Raw genomic sequence first — 24,937 nt, forward strand, 5'->3', positions numbered from 1 at the left:
AAACTAAGAGGTATTAAGTGTACATTTCCATAAGGTTTGTTTTAATTTGGGATCTAAAGAGTTTTACTGATGTAGCCGTTTTGGCGCATCTGTCGATCGAATGCCATTTTCTTGGCCCGGCGGTTCTTATTGTTTTGTTAGCAAACTCTGTTTTTGTAAGACAGATCTTGTAATCTTCAGCGTTTCTTGTGTGATACCTGAGGTGATTCCTCTGCTCAACGAAATAACTATTGAAGGCCTTTGGTAACAGATTGGTATTATACTTGTACATGAAAGTGCTTAGTTCGAGATCATAACTATCATAAACATTAAGCAAATTGTAATTCTTGAAAATAGGAGCTGAGTGACTTAAAAGTGACTATTCGATATCATTCTAAGGGCTTTTTTTGAAGTTTGAAAATCTTTTCCAAATATTTTTGACAAGTATTTCCCCATGCTAAGATACCGTAGTTTATGTAAGGAAGTATTAAAGTACAATATAGTGAATACATTATTCGCTCGGGAACAAAATGTTTCAGTTGGTTTATTACACCAACACCTCTAGATATATTCTTTGAGATGTTGGTAATATGAATGATGAGTATTATGATGAGTCATCATTATGAGTAATATGATGAGTCCCTTCTATGTATACAGATCTATGTCTATAGGTATTCCACTGATGAGTCCCTTCTATGGGTATACAGACCTGTGCCTATAGGTATTACAATGATGAGCCCCCTTCTATATACAGATCTGTGTTTATAGGTATTCCACTGATGAGTGCCTTCTATGTATAAAGATCTATGTCTATAAGTATTCCAATGATGAGTCCCTTCTATGTATACAGATCTGTGCCTATAGGTATTCCACTGATGAGTCCCTTCTATGTATACAGACACGTGTCTATAGGTATTCCACTGATGAGTCCCTTTTATGCATACAGATATGTGCCTATAGACATTCCACTGATGAATCCCTTCTGTGTATACAGACCTGTGTCTATAAGTATACCAATGATGAGTCCCTTCTATGTATACAGCCCTGTGTCTGTAGGTATACCAATGATGAGTCCCTTCTATGTATACAGCCCTGTGTCTGTAGGTATTCCAATGATGTGTCCCTTCTATGTATACAGATCTGTGTCTGTAGGTATTCCACTGATGAGTCCCTTCTATGTATACAGACACGTGTCTATAGGTATTCCACTGATGAGTCCCTTTTATGCATACAGATATGTGCCTATAGACATTCCACTGATGAATCCCTTCTGTGTATACAGACCTGTGTCTATAAGTATACCAATGATGAGTCCCTTCTATGTATACAGCCCTGTGTCTGTAGGTATACCAATGATGAGTTCCCTTCTATGTATACAGCCCTGTGTCTGTAGGTATTCCAATGATGTGTCCCTTCTATGTATACAGACCCGTGCCTATAGGTATTCCACTGATGAGTCCCTTCTGTATATACAGCCGTGTCTATAGGTATTCCACTGATGAGTCCCTTCTATGTATACAGACCTGTGTCTGTAGGTATTCCAATGATGTGTCCCTTCTATGTATACAAATCTGTGCCTATAGGTATTCCACTGATGAGTCCCTTCTATGTATACAGACCCGTGCCTATAGGTATTCCACTGATGAGTCCCTTCTATATACACACCCGTGTCTATAGCTTTTCCAATGATGAGTCCCTTCTATGTAAACAGACATGTGCCTCTGTGCCTATAGGTATTCCAATTATGAGTCCCTTTTATGTATACAGACCTGTGTCTATAGGTATTCATCTGATGAGTCCCTTCTATGTACAGACATGTGCCTATAGGAATTCCACTGATGAGTTCCCTTCTATGTATACAGACATGTGTCTATAGGTATTCCACTGATGAGTCCCTTCTATGTATACAGATATGTGCCTATAGGTATTCAACTGATGAGTCCCTTCTATGTATACAGCCTGTCTAAAAAAAAATTGTGCAAGTGAAAAGCGCCCTCTTTGGCGATTAGAAAATACAGTTGTGACATGATGCTTACATCAACGTCAAGGGCACATTCTTAGCTCTGAAATACCGTTTGTTCTGTTCAATTTGCTCTTTTAATCTCGAGATATGTTTAGTTAAGAACGAAAGGGTAAAATCGAAATTGTGCCACCTTTACTATAGGGAACAGGGCGGTACAATGTAAATCAATGATAGCTGATGTGGATGCGTCTAATGCACTCCCCCCTTCAGGGCTCGTGCATTAGACGCATCAACACCAGCGCGCGTGCATTAACCCATAAGTGTGAAATATTTGTTTGTCTTTTAACATGTCTTGAATGACAAAAAAAATATTATTTACCATGGTAAAATCATTGACATGCATATGTATTTAATTTTACAGCAGAATGTGAAATATTTGTCGTTTAATTTGTCGTAAGAGGAAAAGACAATCATTATACCTTTATCATGTTAAAACATTAAAAACAATTTTGCATTGTTGTGTAATTGATGCATTCTTTTGATTTCACGAAGGAACTCTTGATAAACTTGATGCTATCATTGATTTACATGTTACATGTACAACCCTCTTCCCTAGTAAAAGTGGCACAATTGTGATTTTACCCTTTCGTTGTTAAGTAAGCATATCTCGAGATTAAAACAAGCAAATTGAACAGACTAAACGGCATTTGAGAGCTAAAACTATGCCCTTGACGTCGATGTAAGCATTATGTCACAACGGTATTTTCTAATTGCCACAGAGGGCGCTTTTCACTTGCACAATTTTTTTTGAGACAGGCTGTACAGACATGTGCCTGTAGGTATTCCAATGATGAGTCCCTTTTATGTATACAGACCTGTGTCTATAGGTATTCCACTGATGAGTATGTATACAGACCTGTGCCTGTAGGTATTCCAATGATGTGTTCCCTTCTATGCATACAGATCTGTGCCTATAGGTATTTGAATGATGAATCCCTTTTATGTATACAGACCTGTGCCTATAAGTATTCCACTGATGAGCCCCTTCTATGTATACAGACCTGTGTCTATAGGTATTCCACTGATGAGTCCCTTCTATGTATACAGATCTATGTCTATAGGTATTCCACTGATGAGTCCCTTCTATGTATACAGACCTGTGCCTATAGGTATTACAATGATGAGCCCCTCTGATCTGTGTTTATAGGTATTCCACTGATGAGTGCCTTCTATGTATAAAGATCTATGTCTATAAGTATTCCAATGATGAGTCCCTTCTATGTATACAGATCTGTGCCTATAGGTATTCCACTGATGAGTCCCTTCTATGTATACAGACACGTGTTTATAGGTATTCCACTGATGAGTCCCTTTTATGCATACAGATATGTGCCTATAGACATTCCACTGATGAATCCCTTCTGTGTATACAGACCTGTGTCTATAAGTATACCAATGATGAGTCCCTTCTATGTATACAGCCCTGTGTCTGTAGGTATACCAATGATGAGTCCCTTCTATGTATACAGCCCTGTGTCTGTAGGTATACCAATGATGAGTCCCTTCTATGTATACAGCCCTGTGTCTGTAGGTATTCCACTGATGAGTCCTTCTGTGTATACAGACCTGTGTCTATAAGTATACCAATGATGAGTCCCTTCTATGTATACAGCCCTGTGTGTGTAGGTATACCAATGATGAGTTTCCTTCTATGTATACAGCCCTGTGTCTGTAGGTATTCCAATGATGTGTCCCTTCTATGTATACAGACCCGTGCCTATATGTATTCCACTGATGAGTCCCTTCTGTATATACAGCCGTGTCTATAGGTAGGCCTATTCCACTGATGAGTCCCTTCTATGTATACAGACCTGTGTCTGTAGGTATTCCAATGATGTGTCCCTTCTATGTATACAAATCTGTGCCTATAGGTATTCCACTGATGAGTCCCTTCTATGTATACAGACCCGTGCCTATAGGTATTCCACTGATGAGTCCCTTCTATATACACACCCGTGTCTATAGCTTTTCCAATGATGAGTCCCTTCTATGTAAACAGACATGTGCCTCTGTGCCTATAGGTATTCCAATTATGAGTCCCTTTTATGTATACAGACCTGTGTCTATAGGTATTCATCTGATGAGTCCCTTCTATGTACAGACATGTGCCTATAGGAATTCCACTGATGAGTTCCCTTCTATGTATACAGACATGTGTCTATAGTTATTCCACTGATGAGTCCCTTCTATGTATACAGATCTGTGCCTATAGGTATTCCAATGATGAGTCCCTTTTATGTATACAGACCTGTGCCTATAGGTATTCCACTGATGAGTCCCTTCTATGTATACAAATCTGTGTCTGTAGGTATTCCACTGATGAGTCTCTTCTATGTATACAGACCCGTGCCTATAGGTATTCCATCGAGTCCCTTCTATAAACAGACCCGTGTCTATATAGCTATTCCAATGATGAGTCCCTTCTATGTAAACAGACCTGTGCCTCTGTGCCAATAGGTATTCCAATGATGAGTCCCTTCTGTGTATATAGATCTGTGCCTATAGGTATTCCACTGATGAGTCCCTTCTATGTATACAGATCTATGTCTATAAGTATTCCAATAATGCCCCTTGTTTCAATTACCCACCCCACTGTTCCATTTTACCCCAATTTGTTGGGGGTAACTGGAACACCATGACCATGTATGTATTTAGACTGTGTACAAGCAACAAAGCATAAAATGGGAGTTAATCTGTTAAAACAAGTTGTAAAAACATATTATTTATTTATTGAAACAAACTAAATACCATATATGGATACCCTCCCGATCACAGAAAGTGATTTATTGCTTTTAAGCGTTCCATTTACCCCAATTTACCCTATAAGTTTTTATATTCCAATTACAGATATGTAAAAGTATATATTGCTGGAAAGCATTAAAAGACAGATTTTACAATGACCTAAATTTGAAATCAATATTCAGGGTGTGCGAGGAAAATATACATGTACCAATTAACTTTTAATGAACATGTTGTATATTTCTTTTCAGGAGCATTGTCACAATATGAGGAGGTCAAAATCAAACAGAGCTTGAAAAAGCCCACCAGAAAATGCATAGTTTGTATTGGGTGCGATGCTTGCTTATATACAGGGTGATCAAGATTTTCTTCATTATTGTACTTAAGAAATATATTAAGAAATTCTATTCTTATACATCAAGAAATGAGCAGCAATATACCTTAAAGGAGGATTTCGTGATCCTAGCATCCTCTTTTTATGACATTTTTCAGTAGATATTCATGAAAAAAGCTTATTCCCAAAATTTCAGTTGATTCTGATTTTGCGTTTGCGAGTTATGCATGATTTATTGTATTACATAAACAATGTGTTGTAATTTCGTGTATACCAGAACGAAATTCAAATTTGACGATATTTTTGCTTAACGAATTGATCTGCAAGAAATTTGTGGTACATAAACATTATGTAGCCAGAGGTTTCCAGTGGTATAATAATCTCAAATTTTTTTGAAAAAAGTGGGGGATGAGGCTGTGGATCACGAAATGCCCTTTTAATTTGGTATCAAATTAGAAAGGAAGAACAAGGCTTTCCAAAGTTATAAAAACCCTAGTCATCTCCCAGTCATATTCAAAAACAAACAAAGCAGAACATTTAATTTTCTCAAGTAAAATGTCAACTCCAAACTGTTGGTACTTGGTACCCAACTTCAGACGCATGGCATATCATAGACATCATAATCAAATGGTGGTGCGCCCTAAAGCATAATATGTAGGCGTAGGGGCGCACCATTTGATTTCCAGGGAGGCATGGAAGGTTGGGGTTTTTTTTGAAAAAGAAAAAAAATATCACTGATCAGTGAAAGAAAAAATTCAAAACCCAACTCTGCTTAATACATTACAATTGAAAAACAAAATTAATAAATAAAAAGTGAAATCTGCCGGTGGGTGGCGTTTGTAGTGACTCCGGCAATCCAGGGTCTGGGCAATCCGTTTTTCTTGCATCTAAAATAATCTGTACATATAGTGACGTGCGCCCTTGCTGCATTGGCAGTAGAGCAATTCTAAAACAGACAAAAATTAAACATGTAATTCACAAAGTAAACACTGCCAAATATCTGAGTAAATGGTAAGTCTTATTAAAATTAATTGTTTCATCTAGATCTGAATTAAATTACCGAATATATCAGCCTACTTTACTGGGATAATTGACAACTAGTGACGAGTCGAGAGCTACTTCAATAGTTATTTTCTAGAATTACTATGTCTCTGCATCTCACCAATGCTGGTGTGGTGGTGGTATTATTGTCAATACAACAAGTATGTAGTACGCAAGTATTTCGACAACTGAATTTTCTTGATATATCTAATTGACGTTGAGATCTACCAGTCATTTGCATAAGCTGATTGCGTCCAATTAACGGATCTGGAATTGTATTAAATATGTGGAGTGCGGGCAGTAGTTCGTCTTTAAGCCCTGGAGGTAGTGGGAGTGCTACGGGGAGTGCAACCGGTTACTCAGGTGTTGTAGCGAAGCCTGAACCTATTCCACCTGCGTCGATTGCGGGGCAAGGATCGCCAGGAAGTGCATCGGGAAGTGTTAGTGTGAACAGTATGCATATGGGAAAACTGCCTCCTGTTACTGGTAAGTGTCATTGGTGTGATGTCATTGGTAGTCCTGCTAGGTCTATCACTCAGTCTATCGTCTATAACTATGGGTCATTCTTCGGTTTAAAGGTTTAATACTGAGCCATATTTTGTAACAAGGGGCCGGGGGGGGGGGGGGGGTTGTTGTTGTTGCAACCCCACTCATTTTCAATTATAAAAAATTGCAAAAAAAATTATATAGGCCTAAAATTATAACAAATTGCGGATATTCTAGACTTAAAGGAGTATTTCGTGATCCTAGCATCCTCTTTTTATGACATTTTTCAGTAGATCTCCATGATAAAATCTTATTTCCAAATTTCAGTTGATTCCGATTTTGCGTTTGCGAGTTATGCATGATTATGTGGATGACTGTTCTGCGACAAAAATGATTTTAATAACAACCGAAAAACTAGCAGGGTTTGATCAGATTTTGTATGAATTGCAGCTATTTGCGACCAACCAAGATTTTTCCGGGCCCACAGAACTCTGAAATGGCCCCTGTTTCCAACTCAATTTTAGTTGACCAGGGGACACAAAACTGGCCCCCTGGAAAGTGAACCATCAAATTCAAAGCAACCAGTGCTATTTTATGCTCATTTAACTAACTCATCCAGCACATCTTTGGCCCCTTATTGATTTGTTCAACCAGGTGCCATTTTTATGTAAAAGTAATCCCTGCCCCATCACTCCTATATTTACCCCTAATCCTCCTCCTGAAACTTTTGCAATACATTTTACATGTATTGTACATTAAGGGGGTACTACACCCCTGCCCAATTTTGTGCCTATTTTTGCATTTTCTCAAAAATTATATTGCATTGGTGACAAGTAAGATATGTATATTATATACTTCTAGTGCCCGTTTCTACTACTACTTCGCGTGCAGGTTTATATAAACACCATAAACACCACACCAACACCACATACTCGAACTCCAATATGGACTCTGCATAATTATAACTCGTCACTTAGAAACTCTAGAAATAAAATGTATGCAGAATGGTAACAATCTCATTATACCACAATGGATTCATTCAAGCATAGACTGTGTTTACAGTCTATGATTCAAGTAGTACAGAGCTCTAGAGGATTCATTCATGAAGGGTTTCTGTTGGTTATTGATGGTTATAACATTTGGTATAGGCATCTTAATCAGGACATTTATATATAAAACAGGGAATTTCAGTCCAAACAGTTTAATTTTTGTGGGTTTTATAGCAAGGCATGGGTTATAGAATGAAACTACAAACAACTAATGGTACAATGTATGTCATACCTATTTCCATGGCCATACAAACTTTTTTATTATACTTGAGATTTTTTGTTCCCGCCAATTTTCATGAATCTGCAATAATGAACCCCAAATGACTTTGACATCCTTTTGTTTCACTTTAAGTTCTATGACTTTTTGCCAAATTTCAATCCAGTCTGCCAATCAGCCAGTCTGCCAGTCTGCTTAATGTAAGAACCGTATTACACTGCTCCATAGACAATGTGTTGTAATTTCATTCTGGTATACCAGAACGAAATTCGAATTTTTCGATATCTTGCTAAATGAATTAATCAGCAAGAAATATTTATGTAGCCAGAGGTTTCCAGTGATATAAAAATCTCAACTTTTTTTGGAGAAAAGTGGGGGGATGAGGCTGTGGATCACGAAATGCCCTTTTAAGTTTAACACCAAGTATCCAGAAAATCCACTCATATACATTTATTGTAATTTTCACCTGATTTGCAACGGTTCAAAGTTCAAATTGAAGGCCCAAATTAAGCCATTTTGGTTGACCATTTTTACACTAGGTTAGAAAAAGTGTTAATTTACCGTAATTCAAAGGAGACCCATATCTAAATGTCTTAAAAACATAGATTTAAGGATTTCTTATGAAAAATGATCTATTTGAATGGTACATGGGTGTCTGTCACACTTGGGCGACTTCCATTATAAGGGTGTCTTCCCTCAGCATGCACCCCCCTCAGCATTTGGAAAGCCATTTTGTGGACCATTTTTAAAATTTGCCCATTTATAGGTGCGGCAAAAGTGCTTAAGGACAAAAAGTGCATAAGGTGCAAAGTTCAAAAAGTGCAAAAGGACAATTTTTAGGGTTTAGGTGTACACTTTTTACAAAAAATCTATATCTTTTTTTGTGCATTTTAAGTAAGGTAGAGAAAGATGTGTTTAACAGTTGTTTCACTTGTTATTCTGGTCGTAGTTTCAACTAATTATCACCCAGGGGCGGCGCCAGGGTATTTTGATAGGGGGGGGCAAGACAATTTTTGAAATTTGTTATGGGGCGCGACAGTGTTGGCTGTCAAGCGCTTATGCGACGCAGGGGGGGTGTCTGAGGGGGATGTGCGCCCTCATAATTTGGAAAATTTTTCAAATGAAAGCACAAATGAAGCCATTTGATGCACTATTTTCACCCTTTTTAGGGTTATTTATTTATTTTCCAACCAACCAAAATTTGTATGGATTTCATTCAAGGGCCCGACTTTCAGCCCGCTGGTTTTAGGCATGGACCTACTCAATTAGTAAATCCAGCACCTTTTGGCAACAAAATAAGTTCATGGTACAAAATGAAAGTGAAATATGGTGTTAAATGTTACTTTCCAAAGGGAGAAAAGGCAAGAGAGGCCATGTGACTTTTATGGTGAAAATTTGCCGAAAATGAGCACAAAATTACTTTAATACCGCGTAGGTCAGCATCCACAAGGGGCAAGATGTCCGAAGGGGGAGTTTCCTCCTTCTAACCATGACCAGGGAGGGGAATGGCGCCTTTTCTTCTTCCCCCTCCTCTCTTTCTCTCCCCTCCCTTTTCTCTCTCCTTCTTCTCTTTCTTTTTTCCTTCCTTTTACCTCTTACCTCATAGGGGGGTAATTGCCCCCCTTGCCCCCCCCCTGTGGCGCCGCCCCTGTTATCACCTATAAAGATGCAACTATTTTAAAACCACCCATCATTTGAAACCATTGCTTAAAAATCTTTAAATAATCGAGTACCTGATTAAAAAAATGTTTATTGATCAAAATATTGCCCAAGCCTGGGTCCCAATATAAGACACATGGCCATAACTTATTTTATTGTTGCACCCATCCATTTATTTTCAATACCTTTGATGGCATGGAATGTGTACAATATGTGCATTTTAGCATTTGGCAGAAATGTGTGTGGAGGATTTTTTGTGACCAGGAGTATAGTTACAGGCTAAACTGCTGCACAAGCATGTAAGCTCACCCCTACATACATACATATAGGGTCATTTCAAGTTTTATGATTGGTTTTGGTCAGGTTATCCTGCCAAAACTCTTGACTGACGTTATTACAGATACTTTTGTCTGTACCCTTTGTTAGAAACTTAAAATTTGTAGAAAGCAGTTTCAGTTTTCATTTCAGTTTGTTACATAATCGTGTGACCAAAGTATCTCTTGATTTGAAGTTACCTGATCAAAATATACAAAAGAAGTTTTTAAATTTCACTGTGTTATATTCACGAGCAGAGAAATTGAACATGTCAATCTACATTTGAAAGCGTGGTTTAGATGGTCAAATAATTCTAGGATTATTTCCCTGTGAAAAATATAGACCATCAAAATAGTTCCTCCCGATATTACAAAAGAATAGACACTCGAGTGATGTATACACATCTGTTCATATGCATATCATATGCGGGAGGATCGATTGAAGCTATATGACTTCTGATATACATGTAGGCTAGTTGACTTTTATTCAAGTTATTTATTGCTTGAAAGAAATGAGCAAGAGAGAGAATGTGTGTGTGTATGAGAGGAGGGTTAGGGGGAGGGAGAGAAATAGAAACAGAGGGCGAGAGAGGGGATTGGAAGAGGGAAGGGGAAGCGAGAGGTCGAGAGTGGAGTAGTTTGTAGGTTTATAGGGGAGATGAGAGTATAGGGGAAGAGCCCAGGGGAGGGGAGAAGGAGACACTGGGGAGAGGAGGAGATGAGAGTATAGGGGAAGAGCCCAGGGGAGGGGAGAAGGAGACACTGGGGAGAGGAGGAGATGAGAGTATAGGGGAAGAGCCCAGGGGAGGGGAGAAGGAGACACTGGGGAGAGGAGGAGATGAGAGTATAGGGGAAGAGCCCAGGGGAGGGGAGAAGGAGACACTGGGGAGAGGAGGCGATGAGAGTATAGGGGAAGAGCCCAGGGGAGGGAGAAGGAGACACTGGGGAGAGGAGGAGATGAGATGTATGGGTTGTGCTTTCTGGGGACAAGAAACTAATTTATAATCAAATCATCTGCATCATCATTGCTTATGTCTCATACAAACAAACCAAAAATTTTATGACGCTTATATTTTGTGACGCTTACACATGCACCAGTCACCATGCATGTGTGTGATTGTCAGATATCTGATCCATATATAATTGTCTACATTCAATATGAACACACAGGTGGGTATGTATCCGATAATATGCTTACATGTAGCACAATCATGACAATATGCTGTTACATACTTATGATACTAGTATGCACTAGTGTGTGTCCTTCTATACTCAAGTTGAATTTATCACTCCATTGCTGGGCGAGGTAGTGGAGCTTTTCCCAACACAACACAACAAAATGCTATGTACTTCATTGGCTAAAAACCAATTGCTCGAGCCCTGTGGGCTCTTGACCTAAATGCAAACTCTGCAGCACATGTGACTCTCCTAGCAAATGCACTGCACTCAGTGAATTATCCTTATCACACACTCTTTTCACATAAGCCAGCACGCTAGCCACGCTTATAGACTTTTTAGCCTGGCTTGAGCATTTTGTTTGAGCTTGGTCCCATCAGGACCCAAACAAACATACTGTCTTATGCCATGTTCCATGGGCTGTCCCATTCCTTTTTAAAGGGAATTTTATTTTTCTGTGTGTGACAAGCAATTTAAGCTTGAAGTAAAATGGACTGGACATTCATTAGCCATAGAATGTGAGTTTGTGTTGTAGAATTAAAGTGAGTGAGATGTGCCTCCTAGTGCCCTGGGTATGGATATCAGTCCTACTTGTTATAACAAGTCAGCATATTCCTGAGGGGAGTTTTCCTGCTTTGCTTCACAGGCATCCATATATGTTCAATCTGACATCCTTTAAAGCAGTTGCATTATTCACCTTCTAAAAATGATTATATAAATATGGACAAATGAGCAATTGCAACAACTGTAAGCTAATGTAAGTACAAACACATGGTTGAGGCACTGTTGTGGAACACATTTATTGTAACCACAGTACATTGATCATATTAAGAATTATTGAAGATGATTGGATAAACCAGAAAACCAATATATGTCAGAAACAAGAAAACAAAGTGAGTCAGCAACATTAACGACTTGTAAAAACAGTCCTGAAATGTGATGTAGGTTTTGTTGTTGACACACATCTCTTAAATACCATGCTTATACTGTGGGACTGATTTAAAACAACTTCTTTCATACACTGTGTATCTCAGCAGTGGCATACCAACCCAGGGGTTCAAAATACCAGGACAAACTTGATCAAAATTTGTGATGTGCATATCTTCCTTTTGATCTATTTGAGACCAAAATTAACTAAAGTTTGGCTTATTTTAGTATTGAATTATAAATGTTTGTGTGCTTCATGTGCATGTACTATATTCATTCCATTAACTGTCCAGGGTGCGTAACAACAAAATTTTGGTGGGCACTTATTTTTCTTTTTTCATAAATTATTGTTTACATAAGTGCATACGTGCATAAGTGTCTACAGCTGTCTTCAGTAGATAGCAAGTGTAAGCAAACCAGCATGGATGTGTCTATAGCTGTCTTCAGTAGATAGCATGTGTATGCAAACCTGTATGGATGTGTCTATAGCTGTCTTCAGTAGATAGCATGTGTATGCAAACCTGTATGGATGTGTCTACAGCTATCTTCAGTAGATAGCATGTATATGGATGCGTACAGTGATAACATTCCCAGAAAACACAAAATGTTTCTCAAAAATATTTACATTTTTGGAAACATTTTTTGTGATCCTGACATTTAAATGTTATTAAAACATTTTGACCAAAACCGAAACGTGGTTGTAACATGTTTATAATGTTTTTAAAACATTTTTGTGTTTGTTGGGTATTCTCTGCCTTTCAGGGAAAATATACACTTTTTTGTTTGACTGGAAGAGTAATATGATCCGGCCTTGAAGGGATATTTCACTTAGGCAAAAAAAAAAAAGGTTTGTCTCAAAGCTCACGAGAAATTTAAAACAAATGCGAAATGCAATTTTTCATTATTTTTTTTTTTTTATTCCGACTTTTTTTCATGGTATTTTGATAAAAAAGTCTGATTTTCACCGATTTTTTCTGGAAAAAACTAAAAAATTTTTTTTTTTTTGAAATAAAAAAAATTTCCGCATTTGTTTTTTGTCAAATCGTGGGATTTTACAAACGCGCGCGCGAGCTTTGAGACAAACCTTTTTTTTTTGGCCTTATCAGTCCTCTGTACAGAAAGCTACACCTGCATACTTAACTTGCACTTGTGAAAAAAGTAATATGTTACCTTTTCAATGCATCCAACAGCTGTTTGGGATACACAGAATCTGTGCCATGGCATCTGTTGTGAAGGAAGTTAACAAGATTGTATTATCCACCATAAAAAGCAGTGCTTTGATACAAGGCACTACAGATATCATTAGGCAGATAGGCAGATACATCTAAAGTAATGTAATACTTAGTTAAGTCATTCATCAATGCATGCAATCATGCACATAAGATAGCTGCATTGTGTGATTCTATTAATGTTTCTATTTACAGAAATTGGCTGTTCAATTATGTATCATCTTCTTTCAATCAAGCGTTGTAAATTAAATAGAGTTTCTACATTAGTCAATCATTGTCTCTTACTGCTCATACATCTTGTCAGATTAATCACATTTCCCTTGCCGTAAGACAAATGCTTATACTGCAGGGCAGGTATGCGTTATTTAACAAATTGGTTTGTTTTGGTTAGAATACCTGTTGTAAAAATGTGGTAATTGTGATTTTTTTATCACCATTTGTTTGTCTGATTTGTTTTGCTTTTTTTTCTATTTAATAAGATAAACTTAAATTTGGTTTGTTAACTCAACCCCCATGAATGTTTAAACCCCCCTAATCCCTCACAAATTTTCAACCCCTAACCCCCCCTCCCAAATAGTGTAGAATTTAAGATGGGCCCAGTAAACACCTTACCTTTATTTTAGGCTGATATAATGTCAATGTGAAATATTTTGTGTGCCTCATGCACAGTTGTCTCTGTAAATATAGGGCCAAAATGATGCATACCAAGATTTTTTTATCTTTGTCCCCTCAAACAATTGACCTTAATATGCCCACATGTAAAGGATTTTGATAAAGACCACACTGCCCCCCCCCCCTACAAAAAAGTTGTGTGCTTGTCCTCATCCGACCAATTGTCTCAGCTGTCCTGACCGTAAAACTTTTTTTTTAAAGGTTTTTTTTTCACAATTTTCCCCAAAAAGCCATGACCTTTTTGTCTAAAACTGAAGATATAAAAGAAATGTTGTTAAATACAATTTCCTGCATGTTTCCCCCTGTCTAGTTTTTCCTGGCTAAGGGTTCCGATATTTTATGTTATCATCATCAGCGTCTACACAAGTAAATCATTGATGAACTTAAAAATGCAGTATTTTAATGCTTTGCGTGCTAGCTATACTAAGGCTTCAACATAAAAAGTCCAACTTTTGAGATATTTTCTCAATTATGTCTTATATGTTAGAAAATAAATATCAAGCATGAATCACATGGTTTTATTTTAAACAAAGTCATATGACTATAAAAACAAATAAAAACAGCCGGCTATCAAAACGCGATATTCAAAATTCCCACGTCAAAATTATCCAGAGCAATGATACAATGAAGGCTCATGACAAATGAACACAAATAAAGTTTTCTAATGTGAAACAGTAAGAGAACAACTTTAACTTCCGGGTCATGCCAATTTGGGTCAGTTGTCTTCCCAGGTGTTTCCATGGCTGTGTGACAACGCTTTGACCAATGAAAGCTGCCCTTTCATCAACGCTAGGTCACCATCATTTTGATTACATTGCACTATTGGATAGACTAAATTTTTAATTGCTCTAGACAATTCCAGCACAGGAATTTTGAATATAGTATGTTGAGAGCTGACTGTTTTTATTTGTTTTTATGCTCAATATGAGTTTGTTTAAAATAAAACCATGTGATTCGTGCTTGATAATTATTTTTCTAACATTATAAGCATAATCTTTTGATTGCTGTACACTTCTTTTAAGAACCACTGAACCAATACTAGGCTTGTTCGACACCCACTTGGAAAGAGTTATGTCTGCCAGACATGTACATGCAAATAAATTGGGTTTACTTTGAATTTGTCTTTGGTGGAATTTCTGTGGTCAGTGAGTGTTTTACATACAAACAAGTAATTCACATTATACTTTTGATACTTCAGGGAAAAAAAAGGATATAAGAAAAAAAAAAACACCTTTTATCCGACCAACCAACCAGAGTAATCTATGGACTGCGAACAATTTATTTTGTTGGCCTTATGGATAGCATGCTTCATGCTCTACAATATTTCTGCTTTGTGCAAGGTATCTCCCACAGCATGTTTTAAGTCAGGATGCACCTTAACACATGTCGGACAGCCAATTAGAGAATAAAAGATGGTCACTTTTGTTTTTACTATCCTCAGTTATGTCATAAACGATATTTTGAGCATATTTTATTCTCATTCTAAGGTAAATATTATTCAAAGAATTATAAACTAATTTCATTTAGCAAATTAAGTTACCATCATAAAACCCAGTATCATGCTTATTCTAAACTGAATGAAACTGTTCAACACTGTAGTAGAACATGCTGTGATCATGTGCATGAAATTGACTTTGCCTACAATGTGCTTCATATGCACCGCTATTGTGATAGCAATGACCCCCAATATTTTAAACTATTGGCCCTTTGCACGGATCTGCCATCTGTGAGGTTCTCACTGCAAACGCATGCGCAAAATAATGCATTTTTGTTTCTCACGCTTTCCTAGCAATGCGCCAGAAGGCTTTTGCACGGCGTACACGGTAATTAAAGCATGTGTTTGAATGAATGAATCTTTATTTCCATAATAAAAAACAACAAAATACAAAGAAATTCAACATCAAAAAAATAAAATAAAACAAGACAATTATGGAGGAGATGATCGAAAGGCCAATAAGGCCAGCATTGACCATCCCCTTACAGAACTAAATTAATACAACAACAAACAAACAGAGTATATTAAGCCAATCACACAAGAACAAAAGCGGGGCTCCAAGAACTAGTTGTAAAATGAGATTAGCTGTGTTTTATATTTGTTTCGAAAATGTTTTACTAAGTTTGCTACTTTAAGGTTATCGTTCAGGGAATTCCATAACAGTGGGCCGGTAGTCCTGATTGAATGATCAGTGAATATTTTCTTGTTTCTTGTTTGATTATACTTATTACTGTTTCTTGTATGATATCTATGAATATCAGATCGTTTTAGAAAGAAACTGTCAAATGAACATGGTAGTTGTTTAATAGAATATTTATACATGTATACACCTAGTTCTACATGTAGTTTGAATATATTAAAAACATTGAGCATATTGAATTTATGAAATAGTGGTCCAGAATGGCTTCGATAATGGCTATTCGAAATGGTTCTTATGGCCCATTTTTGGAGCAAATGTATTTTATCAAGATATGTTTTACATGCATTACCCCATGTAAGGATACCATAATTAATATTTGGCAAAACAAGCGTACAATAAAGCGTGTATGCATACAGGCGTATGCATACACAGTGTACACACTTTGTTGGTGGAACCTCGTTTTGAGATGACCATGTGTAATTTTGTATTTCATACCAATATTATTTTGTGAGAGGCCTTTCATTAAAGCCATAGAGTTTTTGGCATATTTGTAATGTTTACATGATTTTTACGCAAACATGCAAATACGACAGCAAATACGTCGCTCGCTGTGTGAAACATAAATTTTTAGCAACGGCCGGGCAAACGGCAAGATATGTCACTATAAAAAACATGTGTAAATGAACGGCTTTTAGCAAATACGCTGCTGTGTGAAACTGACAATTAGAGAATAAAGGTATTGGTTTTAGCCCCTGTCGTGCATCTATCGTCTCATATAACACGGGCGACTTCATTATTTTAAGTAAATACGCCCAAAATAATTATGTCACCCAAGTTATATGAGACGATATATGCATGACAGCGGCTAAAAACAATACCTTTATTCTCATTCTTAAACACTTCAATTAAAATTAAAATATTATAAGAATACCAAATTTTAATCAAATTAAATCCTACATTTTACAAGGAATTACCCGGGCTTAAAATCAATCAGTCGCATTGTTGCTATGCACCTCCGATTTATTCAAATAGGGAGCATGCGTATAATGAGATAATAAGATAAGATGAGATTGCAGGACCAATAAGATTGCAGGAACATTCTCAAGTGTTTAATCATTGAAATAAAGCAAATTCGACCAAATTAATTAATTATTTAGTTAATTAATTAATTATCTCACTAATGAAGCAGCATCCATAGTTAAGATTTGGTAATTTTGAAGAAGAGTGTTGTCTACTTACTTACTCTGCCAAAATTCATGAAAATGTCAAAAATATCGAATGCGTCACTATGTGATATGGCGATGACATGTAATGTACATGTTATTTGGAGTAGTAAAAACAACTGGCTTGTTCCCAAAAAGTTAGGTACACCCTGGCCTGGTTGCACACACAGGCCAGTTGCAAGTAGTGTGAAGGCTAATAGATACAGGGCTCTCTCTCTCTCTCTCTCCCACTCTCCCAAATGTGATTGGAGCTGAATTAAGTAGTGGATTACTGTCTGCAATTTTGACCCAAATATGCAAATAAGCTTATTTATATTTATGCAAACAATGGCAGGGACACATATATTCGTAGCAGAACTTCATCACACATTTCAGTGACCCATGGAACATTTACCTAAATATGCAAGAAAAGAATGAAAAAAAACCACCATCATTTGTATGCATAAGTTAGTGTTCAGAAATACCTTGGTGGAGAGAATGACCACTGGGAATTAGCTGCTACTTCTGACAATTTTTTGCTTGGTTCTTATCAGTTGATTGAACACATGGTTTAGGGGACAAATTTCTATGTCCGGATTGACTAATTTGTCCACCACCTTCTTATACAAATTGCTTCTATGATCAATCTTGTTTGGTGGTTTCCATCTTTCTCAAATAGCTTATCAACTGAAGACAGCTATAGACACATCCATGCAGGTTTGCTTACACATGCTATCTACTGAAGATAGCTATAGACACACCCATGCAGGTTTGCTTACACATGCTATCTACTGAAGGTAGCTATAGACACATCCATTCAGGTTTGCTTACACATGCTATCTACTGAAGATAGCTATAGACTCATCCATTCAGGTTTGCTAACACATGCTATCTACTAAAGATAGCTATAGACACATCCATTCAGGTTTGCGTACACATGCTATCTACTGAAGACAGCTGTAGATACATCCGCACAGGTTTGCTTACACATGCTATCTACTGAAGATAGCTATAGACACACCTATGTAGGTTTGCTTACACATGCCATCTCCTGAAGATAGCTGTAGGCACACCATACAGGTTTGCTTACACATGCTATCTACTGAAGATAGACACATCCATACAGGTTTACATGCACATGCTATCTACTGAAGATAGCTGTAGACACACCCATACAGGTTTGTTTACACATACTATCTACTGAAGATAGCTAAAGACACATCCATACAGGTTTGCTTACACATGCTATCTACTGAAGATAGCTATAGACACATCCATACAGGTTTGCTTACACATGCTATCTACTGAAGATAGCTATAGACACATCCATGCAGGTTTGCTTACACATGCTATCTACTGAAGATAGCTATAGACACATCCATACAGGTTTGCTTACACATGCTATCTACTGAAGATAGCTATAGACACATCCATGCAGGTTTGCTTACACATGCTATCTACTGAAGATAGCTATAGACACACCTATGTAGGTTTGCTTACACATGCTATCTACTGAAGATATGCAAGTTTGTTTACACATGCTATCTACTGAAGATAGCTATAGACACATCCATACAGGTTTGCTTACACATGCTATCTACTGAAGATAGCTATAGACACACCTATGTAGGTTTGCTTACACATGCTATCTACTGGAGATAGCTATAGACACACCTATACAGGTTTGCATATACATGAAATCAACTGAAGATAGCTGTAGATACATCCGCACAGGTTTGCTTACACATGCTATCTACTGAAGATAGCTATAGACACACCTATGTAGGTTTGCTTACACATGCTATCTACTGAAGATAGCTATAGACACACCCATACAGGTTTGCATACACATGAAATCAACTGAAGATAGCTGTAGACACATCCATACAGGTTTGCTTACACATGCTATCTACTGAAGATAGCTATAGACACATCCATACAGGTTTGCTTACACATGCTATCTACTGAAGACAGCTATAGACACATCCATACAGGTTTGTTTACACAAGCTATCTACTGAAGATAGCTATAGACACATCCATGCAGGTTTTCTTACACATGCAATCTACTGAAGACAGCTATAGACACATCCATACAGGTTTGCTTACACATGCTATCTACTGAAGACAGCTATAGACACATCCATGCAGGTTTGCTTACACATGCAATCTACTGAAGATAGCTATAGACACATCCATGCAGGTTTTCTTACACATGCTATCTACTGAAGACAGCTATAGACACATCCATACAGGTTTGCTTACACATGCTATCTACTGAAGACAGCTATAGACACATCCATGCAGGTTTGCTTACACATGCAATCTACTGAAGATAGCTATAGACACATCCATGCAGGTTTGCTTACACATGCAATCTACTGAAGATAGCTACAGACACATCCATGCAGGTTTGCTTACTACACATGCTATCTACTGAAGATAGCTATAGACACATCCATGCAGGTTTGCTTACACATGCAATCTACTGAAGATAGCTATAGACACATCCATGCAGGTTTGCTTACACATGCTATCTACTGAAGATAGCTATAGACACATCCATGCAGGTTTGCTTACACATGCAATCTACTGAAGATAGCTATAGACACATCCATGCAGGTTTGCTTACACATGCTATCTACTGAAGATAGCTATAGACACATCCATGCAGGTTTGCTTACACATGCTATCTACTGAAGATAGCTATAGACTCATCCATGCAGGTTTGCTTACACATGCTATCTACTGAAGACAGCTATAGACACATCCATGCAGGTTTGCTTACACATGCTATCTACTGAAGATAGCTATAGACTCATCCATGCAGGTTTGCTTACACATGCTATCTACTGAAGACAGCTATAGACACATCCATGCAGGTTTGCTTACACATGCTATCTACTGAAGATAGCTATAGACTCATCCATGCAGGTTTGCTTACACATGCTATCTACTGAAGACAGCTGTAGACTCATCCATGCAGGTTTGCTTACACATGCAATCTACTGAAGATAGCTATAGACACATCCATGCAGGTTTGCTTACACATGCTATCTACTGAAGATAGCTATAGACTCATCCATGCAGGTTTGCTTACACATGCTATCTACTGAAGACAGCTATAGACACATCCATGCAGGTTTGCTTACACATGCTATCTACTGAAGACAGCTATAGACACATCCATACAGGTTTGCTTACACATGCTATCTACTGAAGACAGCTATAGACACATCCATGCAGGTTTGCTTACACATGCAATCTACTGAAGATAGCTATAGACACATCCATGCAGGTTTGCTTACACATGCTATCTACTGAAGACAGCTATAGACACATCCATGCAGGTTTTCTTACACATGCAATCTACTGAAGACACATATTCAGGTTTGCTTACACATGCTCTCTACTGAAGATAGCTGTAGACACATCCATGCAGGTTTGCTCACACATGCTATCTACTGAAGATAGCTGTAGGCACATCCATACTGATTTGTTTACACATGCTGTCACAATCGCAACTCACATGACTGTTGCTAAGGAAAATGGTGGAGAATCTGGTAAAACTCATTATTTTACATTCATATTCATGCGTTTTTATGCAAGCATAAATTAAAGCATGAGTGTGAAAAGTGTAATTTTGCTGCAGGTAAAAATATTCACTTTTACATTAAAAAATGATCATGAGCTTTATGCCTGGTTCATACTTAAAACACAACACAAAATCTGCACTTATTTAACCCGTCCTACACAACAACCTGATCTCGTTTGGACAATTTGATCGATAAGGTCATGTGTAGAATCTTGATTACTCCAATTTGATACCAAATTTGCTACAAACTCTAAATTGACAAAGATTAATATTAGTATATGAAATTTGGTGCATTTTCAAAACATGCATGCATTCGAAATTGCTAAGTGTGTTCAAACTTTTGCCCGCAATGGGCCCCTGCTGACTATAATATACTAGTATCAATCTTTGTCAATTTAGAGCAAATCTGTTATCAAATTAAATAGAGTGAAACAATGTCAGTTCAGTCGGAAGTCTATTTCTGCAGCCATTTATTTGTTTTGAAGCATGGAACTGTTATTATTTGATTGAAGATTCTTGTATCATTATTTCCAATATGAAATATGGTGAAACAGTACTAGTTGACTTGTCTGTTTCAAAGGGACATTCAAAAATCCACCAAGGACCAAAAAGACTTGGTTTTAAAATGGTTTATAATTTGGGGGATAACCCTTAAACTAAAGCCAAGAATTTTCTGCTTTACAAATGCTAAATTCCGCTTTTCTCCGCTTTGTAATTTTAGCATATTTCTGACATAATAATTTCACAAGAATCTTGTGACGATCATTGCGATTTGCAAAGTTGGGATGGGTGATTGGGTTATCATGGCTGTAATGGGAGGTAGGACAGGCGTTGTGCGGTAAATCTATGACGGATTTTACTTTATTTTGATGAATTTTGAAGACCCATTTCATTCAGTATTTTATTTATTTATTTCTTTTCAATTGTATTTTTTTCCTTTTTCTAGATCATTTTTGCTTATTTTTTTATATTTTTCTTTACCTCCGAATTCCGCGATTTTCGCGGAATTTCCGCAACGCGGAAAATTCTTGGCTTTACCTTAAACCCTTTTCTTTTCAGAAATATCTACAAAATATGACACCTGAATGGTTATTGTTAGTCTTTGAGATCGCATCCGCTGTTGGATTTGCATGAAATTCTTTGTGGTTGTGCTGGGGCATAAAGATCTTAAAATCCAGTGTCAAGCTTATTCGCTGTATATAGGGATTAGTTACTATATACCGTATTTTGTCAAATAAACGCCCCCAGGGGCATTACATTTTCCCAAGGGGGGCGTTTATTAGAGGTCATTTTTAGCACGACAATTCCCGTTAAAATCATTAGGTAAGCTTAAAAGTCACGCTAAAATGACAAACTATGAACTTTTGACACTGACTTTTGGTTCACTTCAGGGATTCTGATGCATGCTATTACCGACCATGTGAGCAACTTGGTGAGCTTACTACACAAGATAGCATGGAAATATCGGAAATTTTGAAACATCTTGGTTGAAAAAAGTGGTGGGGGCGTTTATTTGAAGGGGGCGACTATTTGACGAAATACGGTATATATACAAAGTAAAAAAAAAGATGTGTGTGTGGCATAGTTTGTGCATGACAAGGGCTGTCCCTTTAACATTGGTTTCCACCAACCATTTAAAGGAATTTGCAGATTATTTATAAATGGAGGAATAACAGATAAGAAGAAAAATGAGATGAATTCATGAGCATGATGAGTGGAATGACAAATTAGGGATTACATTGAAATGTCAGTGAGTTGAAGGAGTTAAGCTGATTTGATGCATACAGTTTTGTTGCCTTTTATTGGAACATGCCTGGTACTGTATAAGCCAATATTTTTGCGGGAATATATTTTCACGGTTTCATGTGTCATTGACAATTTCATGGGTTGTTAAATTCGCGGTTGTAGATCTCCTCAATAGAATAACATAGTAAAATGCTTAATTATCATGTTTTCGCAGGGTTTTATTTTCGCGGATGCCTCTTGATCAGCAAAATCCGTGAAAATAAAACCACTGTGAAAATTTCAGCGTATACAGTAGTTTGAATAATTTAAACTACAAAACTTATCCCTATTGAGGACTTGCCATGTAGTATATTAAGCCCACAGATTTGCCAGCAAGGTAAAGAGTATCATTTACAAACTAAGCTATTTTATCCAAGAACACCTGGATAAAATTGTCATATGGATGTATTGAATGGTGATAACAATTTCACATTTAAATCAATGTGACATAGTGTTTTCATTTTGATCTAGACCTGGTCCACACAATTAAGTATTTTTATGCCTCCACAGGCCTTGCCGTCTAGATTTTAAAGGCGAGTGGTTAATCACTCGCTAGCATGATGCTAGGCGAGTGGTCGAATTTTCACAAATATCACTTATTTGGGTATAATCAAGTAAAGATTTGGTCTTAAAATGGTATCTAGGTACTTATGTTGAAATGCGCGGGAAGCACGCTAAATTTTTTGACTTTCTCCGCTTGGAGGGGGCACAAAATCGATTAAATGCTGAATTGGTTGATTCGATGGTAGATTTTGGAAGATTCGCGGCGAGTGATATTAAATGTCTATGGCGAGTGGAAAATCGCTCGCTAGAAATCGAGTTTGGGCGAGCGGTGGCGAGCGAGAGCGATCGCTCGCCTCAAACGGCAAGGCCTGCCTCCACTATGAGGCATACTGTTTTTGCATTGTCTGTGCTTCAGTACCATCGGGTGCTGTATCTCGTGAATGGATATGCGGATTGACTTCAAAATTTCAGGATAGGTGGACCATGGTCAGAAACTCGGGCTACTTATTTTGGGTGGTGTTCAAGGTCATGTATTGAGGTCAAAGGTCATTTGAGGTCAACTTGTAAATTTGGGCTCATGAACAGTTCAAATCCTATTGCAACCATTATTATGTTTTGATGAATCCAAGTATGTGAAAATATTGGATCTGAAACATAATGATAATAAAATTGGAACTCTCATCTATTGGTGGTGTTTAAGGTTATATACTGAGGTCAAAGGTCATTTGAAGTCAACTTGTAAAATATCATTATTATAGGCTTTTAGTTAAAATTTGGTCTCATATGAACAGATTAAATCCTAATGCAACCATTATTATGTTTTGATGAATACAAGTGTGTGAAAATATTGGTCTCACTATGAGTTGTAAAATATTGGACTCAACTACGTCTCGTACGGCTAACTCATAGCTCGACCAATAAATATGGGCTCAATCGATCTAATTTTATATCAAACTTGGGTCGTAGCTGCATTGGGTACCGTCATGTATTGGTAGTATTCAAAGTCGCATTCAGAGGTCAAAGGTCATGTGAGGTTATGTTTCTTTGACACTAATACAGTTTGTCATCTAGCTGTTATAAATCTGGAATATTATGGCCGGTAAAATGGCCGGTTTTCGATGCAAGGCATCGATTGGGATGCCTCCACCATGGGGCGATTTAAATTCGGAAAGAATTTTTAAACATTGGCGCCTTTTTACTTTTTGTAATGTTTTTTGGAAGATACTCGGGGAAGATACTATAAGCTGAATGGTTGTTAACATTCTAATTGGTTGGAATGCCATACTTTTATAATAATGTGACTTTTGATGTGCAAGTCACTATTAATAATACTGTCAATAAAAATATTACATTTCACAGGTACTTTGCAAATTAATATGGTCAGCATGCCTACATAGGTATTTAAATTGACAAATAGGAGCTCTTCTTGAATTTCACAAAATTTAAAACAAAATTACGTTGTTTTACAGTATTGTGAACTGAACTACTGTGTATGCCTTAAAGGTCCGTAACCCGATCGACAACATCATCCCCCCGATTTTTGTCATTGTAAATGAGTTTTTGGTATCACAAAATAGATCGTATTTTTCTTATTCCTATTCTGAAATTTGACGCTCCAAGTCGATGTATTTCCGGAGAAATCGGAGAATTCATGCCAATATACCTCCCTTGGTGGCTACCAATTTCTGGAATTCTGGACAGGCTTATCGTAGATAATTATAGTCTCCTCAACAGATAGTTTGGTTTCAAGCGTCATTCACACATTGTATGAAAGGAGCGAACCATAATAACTGCTGAAGAGACTTCAGTTACTATAAAGCTTTAAAATTCCTTCCGAAATTAGAAGCTGCCCGCGAGGCGCAGTTGGTTAGA

General features: G+C 37.3%; 1 protein-coding gene across 1 annotated transcript in view; it reads left to right on the forward strand.

Annotated features, from left to right (window-relative positions):
* Nucleotides 1-6,230: 6,230 nt before the first annotated feature.
* LOC140165731 (sialidase-3-like) overlaps nt 6,231-24,937 on the forward strand; it is a 142,608-nt gene continuing 123,901 nt past the window's right edge. The window contains 1 exon segment of the mRNA XM_072189039.1: nt 6,231-6,602. Coding sequence (XP_072045140.1) covers nt 6,401-6,602 — 202 coding nt within the window. The 5' untranslated portion in view covers nt 6,231-6,400.

Source organism: Amphiura filiformis, chromosome 12 (genome assembly GCF_039555335.1).
Source record: "Amphiura filiformis chromosome 12, Afil_fr2py, whole genome shotgun sequence".
In the NCBI taxonomy this organism is placed as follows: domain Eukaryota; kingdom Metazoa; phylum Echinodermata; class Ophiuroidea; order Amphilepidida; family Amphiuridae; genus Amphiura; species Amphiura filiformis.